Source organism: Daktulosphaira vitifoliae, unplaced genomic scaffold, assembly GCF_025091365.1.
Source record: "Daktulosphaira vitifoliae isolate Bord-2020 unplaced genomic scaffold, ASM2509136v1 Scaffold_1, whole genome shotgun sequence".
NCBI lineage: Eukaryota > Metazoa > Arthropoda > Insecta > Hemiptera > Phylloxeridae > Daktulosphaira > Daktulosphaira vitifoliae.
In genome coordinates, this window is record NW_026099572.1 from 83761125 (window position 1) to 83766629 (window position 5505).

Sequence of the window (5505 nt, forward strand, 5' to 3'; positions counted from 1 at the left end):
ACCTGTCACAAGTAAAGGGTAGTGATTACTATCGGAAATACACTTAAGAATATTCCGTGAAAAGGTCCAAGATTAATTAAAGAATAAAATGAGCATATCATTTTTTAATGATTAAAATCACTATCATAAGAAACGCTTCAATACAATTCTGAAGATAATGTTTAATTTTAAAAAATTATTGGATTATTCCAAAAGTAACATGATCTCCTATTATCCTTATTTATATCCTGATTACAAGTTTTATGATTTATATGTGTAATATATAAATAAATATTTATAATAGCAATTTATATAGTATGAAATTAATATTTAATAATTTATTATTTTAATTATTACAGAAAAATTATAAAAATGTATAAAGTAGTTATTATTTATATAGCAAACGTATATAAAAGTTGAAAGTCTTGATGCAATAATTTAAAAAAATAAATTGTTTATTATGTATAAATAAATTTACTGTTCTACAAGGGAATTTCAACCCAGACAAAAATATATTTTTCTAAACCCAATTTTTTGTCAATTTCAAACTTCAATTAGAGTGTAGGAACCCCACTGCATACAGAGAAATGGTCCGATTTAAAAATAAGTATGTCGAATAAAAGAGGTATAGAAAATAGTATTTATCTAAATAGTAATTGTCTACTACCCGAGAGTGCCATCACTGACACACACACTATTAACAACTATATTGTTTCTCAATAAAGACTTATTTTCTGTTTAACTATTTGATGTTGTCTTTCATATTAAAAACACAACAAATTGGCGACGAGGACAACGTTTCTTAGATCATAATATCTAAATAAGTGATTTTATTAACTATTAAATAGAAATCATTAATTTTTATAAAAAAAAAGTGCAGTGAAAATTGCCATATTGAACCAAAATGATTGATACAAAACCAACGGTGAGTTTTAATCAAGTTATTGGTACTTCGGGTGCATTTGAACTGGGAATGAATATTACCATTTTCGAATCAAAATTAACAAATTTTTTTTTGAAAAATGGAATCGAAAATGAAGTACAAAAGAAAGCCATATTGCTACCGTTTGTCAATGAAGAAATTCATAAAATTTTATTTAGCTGAAGTGTATCTAGTGTAAGAATATTTATTTCTATATTCTTACCACTTATATTACACACGTTTTATTTCTATTTATTTGATTTGTAATACATATTAATTAACATAGAGGTAGATGCTGATGTGACAATTCTACTCGTCTGTAGCCCGGAGCTACTGACGTCGAACTAACAAAGGGCAGTTGTGTTTGAGTGGCCGTTATAAACATAGTTTTCAATATTATTACTTTCGTCTTATTTATATTATTTATAACCTTACTTGTTTTATTCAACGACCCGTCTATCGCCAATTGTCATCATAGCTAACCAACTCCGTCTCGTTTGGATATACCTACTAACCAACTGTACTAGGATTCAGGTCAGACGTATTGTACATTACATATAACTTATATTTACTGAATATCTAAAATATAACTTTACTTTGTCGTTGACATAAAATAATAGTCTACTTTTATTTAATAATCTATCCCCTGTAACTAAGGTATACGATTGCCTGTGTCTCCTTCAGGTAATTGAAACTCATTTAAGGAGATAGGGACGATATTTGGGCAGACGTTGGGTAGCTTCCGATTTTTGGTTTTGACCAGGATCCTCAACTATTAAACAAGCCCATAACACTAGCACACCAGGCACTCAAACATACAGCACATTGTTAAAGCTTCTAAATCTAATTCTACAAGCCAGTTAAATCATACTTAGATGCTAGGCATACATTTACCTGTCAAAACAACGTACTGATGAAACGGTAGCATAATGGGATGATCGTTTCAATTATATGTATCGAAATGCAAATTCTCGTTAGAATTAACCACTGTTATGTGAGATATATTCGTTGCAGGAATGAGTCCTAGAAGAATACAAAACTGGCTAATAAAAGAAGACGCATCTGATCTAAAATCTACAGATGCGAATCTAATGGACATTGCGACTACTAAAGAAGCTACCATGAGAGAAAAAATACTAGGAAACTGCATGAATCGGAACTCAACTTCACCAAAATAAATAGGTCAATTGTTAACTATCGTATAAACCAAAGTGTGGAGTATGTGGCGGATCAAACCATTTACAAAGAGACTGTGGATACAAGGATTACAGTTGCAACATATGCAATTCAAAAGGTCATTTAAAATTATGATAACCGTTCATGCACTAAATTTTTAACTGAAAACTTTAATGAAACAGTAGACGATCAGGCTGTTGCGTACAACTTGTCTGATACATTTTTCAATTTGATAGAAACTAATTCTCAAAATAGAATTAAACCATTTACAACTAATTTATTAATATATAATGTAGATGTTTAGTTGGAAATAGAAACAGAATCTTTACATAGTGTAATTTCAAATAAAATGTATTCTGCTCTTTTCAGTAATATCACAATGTAAGAAATGAAATTTCACTTTCTGATTATGTCAGAAACAACATAAATAGGTAAAATAAAAGTAAATGCGAAATATTTAGAAAAAGAATTAAAATGTGCATATACGTGATAAAAAAAGGTGGGCTTTTACTGATAGGCAGAAATGACTAAAACAAAATAAATTATTCACCCATTTACAATAATTTGGAAGTAGGTAATAATCTGAATAATATATTAAACTCATACGAAGATCTATTTAGCTGACTTTCTAGCCAGGAAAGGAGCAGAGAACACCTATGTTGGACCGGAACCAGTGGTAGGGCTCACTGAGCAATCGCTCAAAGCGTTACCCAAGAATTGGTGCAGAGAACAACACAGGAAAATCTGGAAGTACTTGGTAGTACCTAGACAATCTAAAATGTTTATCAAGACCCCTGGTTTATTGCTGGGTGATCTTAATAGCATGACTAGACATCAAATAAGCACCCTGACTGGTCTACTGACAGGACATGGTCACCTGCTTAAGCATCTTAACGCAATGGGGGTATCGGAATCACCATTGTGTAGGAAGTGTGGAGTAGAAGAGGAAGACTCATTTCACATCATGTGCGAATGTGAAGCCTTGTCCACACTAAGATCAAACTACTTGAATAAACCATTTCCTGAAAAAGAGGATATTAAAAACCTAAAACCCAGAGAGATACTTAATTTCGCCAGAAAGACAGGACTCTTTGGTCATCTTTAGAGGTGACTTTATGGTTGGTAATGTATTAACACTTTGGTGATAACACTTAGGTGGGTAAACCGAATCAAAACAATTCGGTATGAGGTGCGCACAATGGACCAACAGGTCTGAGTGCATGGGCATTATGTCCACCTCAATAATAACTAAAACTAAAAACTAAGATCTATTTAAAAACGAAATAGGCACTTTTAACAAATATGAAATTTCACTCAATATAAAAAAGGATTCGTTTCCAAAATTTTTAAACCGAGATCAATTCCTCTAGCTCTTAAAAATAAAATAGAAACGGAAATCGATCATTTAGTTAAAAGCTAAATACTATTTTTGCTTAATTATAGTGAATGGGTCATACCAATAGTTCCAATACTAAAATCCGACTGTACAGTTAGAATCTGTGGTGATTTTAAAATTACGATCAATCCTGTGTTAAAAGGTACAGAATATCCCCTGCCCAATATTGAACACTTTTATGCAAATATAAGTGGCTCCAAATATTTTTCGAAAATAGATCTCCCAGACGCTTACCAAGAAATGATTATCAAAAAATCTGATCGTAAGTACACCACAATAAATACACACAAAGATCTTTTCTGTTATACTAGAAGTCCGGTTGGAATAAAATCGTCAGCGGGTGAATTCCAAAAAGCTATGGAAATTTCCACAGCAAGAATTAATGGTTATTTAATTAATTAATTGGGGTATTTACGCAGCAAATCGTTTAAAACGATGGGCATATGTATTATCATCATTCGACTTTGACATTAAGTACATTAATTCGGAAAAAAATATAGCTGATTTTCTTTCGAGAATTAAAATCTACTATCCTAATAGCAATAACGTAGACGATGACGACAGCATTCATTTAAATTTTATTCATGAAAATTCACCGTTCCCATTAGACTGGTCCAAAATTAAAATTGAAATAAATAGAGATCAAATTACGTCAAGAGTCTTACATGCGACAAAAACAGATGAATGGAGTGACGATTTTACAATTAACGAGTTAAAACCGTATCTCATTCGCAAAAATGAAATATCTTTGGAACAAGGGTATTTATTGTGGGGCTATCGTGTTATAATTCCGCAAAAATTTAAAAAAAATATCCTAGCTGAACTACACTTGTGTCACATAGGTATGACCAGTATGAAAGGCTTAGCACGACAATATTTTTGGTGGGCAACAATTGACAAGGACATTGAAAATAAGGTTCGTGATTGTTATGAATGTATAAACGTTAGGCCAAATCCACCAAAATCAACAATTACTCCGTGGAGATGGCCTCAAAGGCCGTGGACTAGGGTGCATTGTGATTATTTAGGACCGCACAGAAATAAAATTTTTTTGATATTTGTAGATGCAACTTCAAAATAGTTAGAGGCATTCCGGGTTAATTCCATGACTGCGCAAACTGTTATTACGAAATTTTCAGAGTTGATCGCTCGTTTTGGAATTCCGCATACAATAACAACTGACGGTGCGAAATGTTTTAGTGGCATTGAATTTAAAAACTACTGTAAAAAATTATGTATTAGATATTTAATGGGAGCACCATTCCATCCTGCGTCAAATGGTTGCGCTGAATCAAGTGTCAAACTCGTTAAACAATTCATAAAAAAATGCTCGTTCTTTACAAACCAGTTAAACAAATTTTTGCTGATGCATAGTTACACATCGCATACAACAACACACGAGACGCCAGCTAAGTTAATGTTAGGGTATTTTACTAGAACAATATTTGATTTACTAATACCCAGCACTTATGAGGTAGTAGTAGATAGTCAAATTTTATTTATTTATATGTTAGTATTTATTTAAAATATAAATGTATTATAATTTTATAAGGAAAGAGGTGTTACGTATTGATAAATATTATATAAATTAGTAGTAGGGATTATTCACTACTCGCGAGTGCCATCACTGACAAACACACTATTAACAATTATATTGTTTCTCAATAAAGACTTATTTTCTGTTTAACTATTTGATGTTGTCTTTCATATTAAAAACGCAACAGATAGAAAATTTATTCATACTTTTTTTTGAAAATAATTTTGACATAAAAAAAAAAAGAGAGAGTTATTAAGATTATAATATTTTGTCATGAAAAATGTATTATTTATTATATGGAAAGGAATGATATGGTCATAATGAAAAGTAAAAGTAGCAGCAAGTGTTAAATATATAATTAGCGATGATTTATCATGAATAAGAGAGATAGGATATAGGGATAAAATAGAATCAATGAGTTAGTTAAATTTGTTTGGTTACAAGGTGGAAAAAAAAAATATACAGTGTATGATCATTTATGGATCTTTATGTTAA

General features: G+C 31.0%; 1 protein-coding gene across 1 annotated transcript; it reads left to right on the top strand.

Moving 5' to 3' along the window:
• Positions 1-883: 883 nt before the first annotated feature.
• LOC126895972 (uncharacterized protein K02A2.6-like) lies at positions 884-4554 on the top strand. Its single transcript, XM_050668338.1, has 3 exons — positions 884-1044; positions 3521-3735; positions 3893-4554. Exons 1-3 carry the CDS (start codon positions 884-886, stop codon positions 4552-4554), a joined length of 1038 nt encoding a protein of 345 aa, XP_050524295.1.
• The last annotated feature ends 951 nt before the right edge of the window (positions 4555-5505 follow it).

Coding starts and splice junctions, on each gene's coding strand:
- LOC126895972 (XM_050668338.1), top strand. CDS start 884: ATGATTGATACAAAACCAACGGTGAGTTTTAATCAAGTTATTGGTACT. Junction 1,045..3,520: donor AAGAAAGCCATATTGCTACC/GTTTGTCAATGA, acceptor GCTTAATTATAG/TGAATGGGTCATACCAATAG. Junction 3,736..3,892: donor GATTATCAAAAAATCTGATC/GTAAGTACACCA, acceptor GTATTTACGCAG/CAAATCGTTTAAAACGATGG.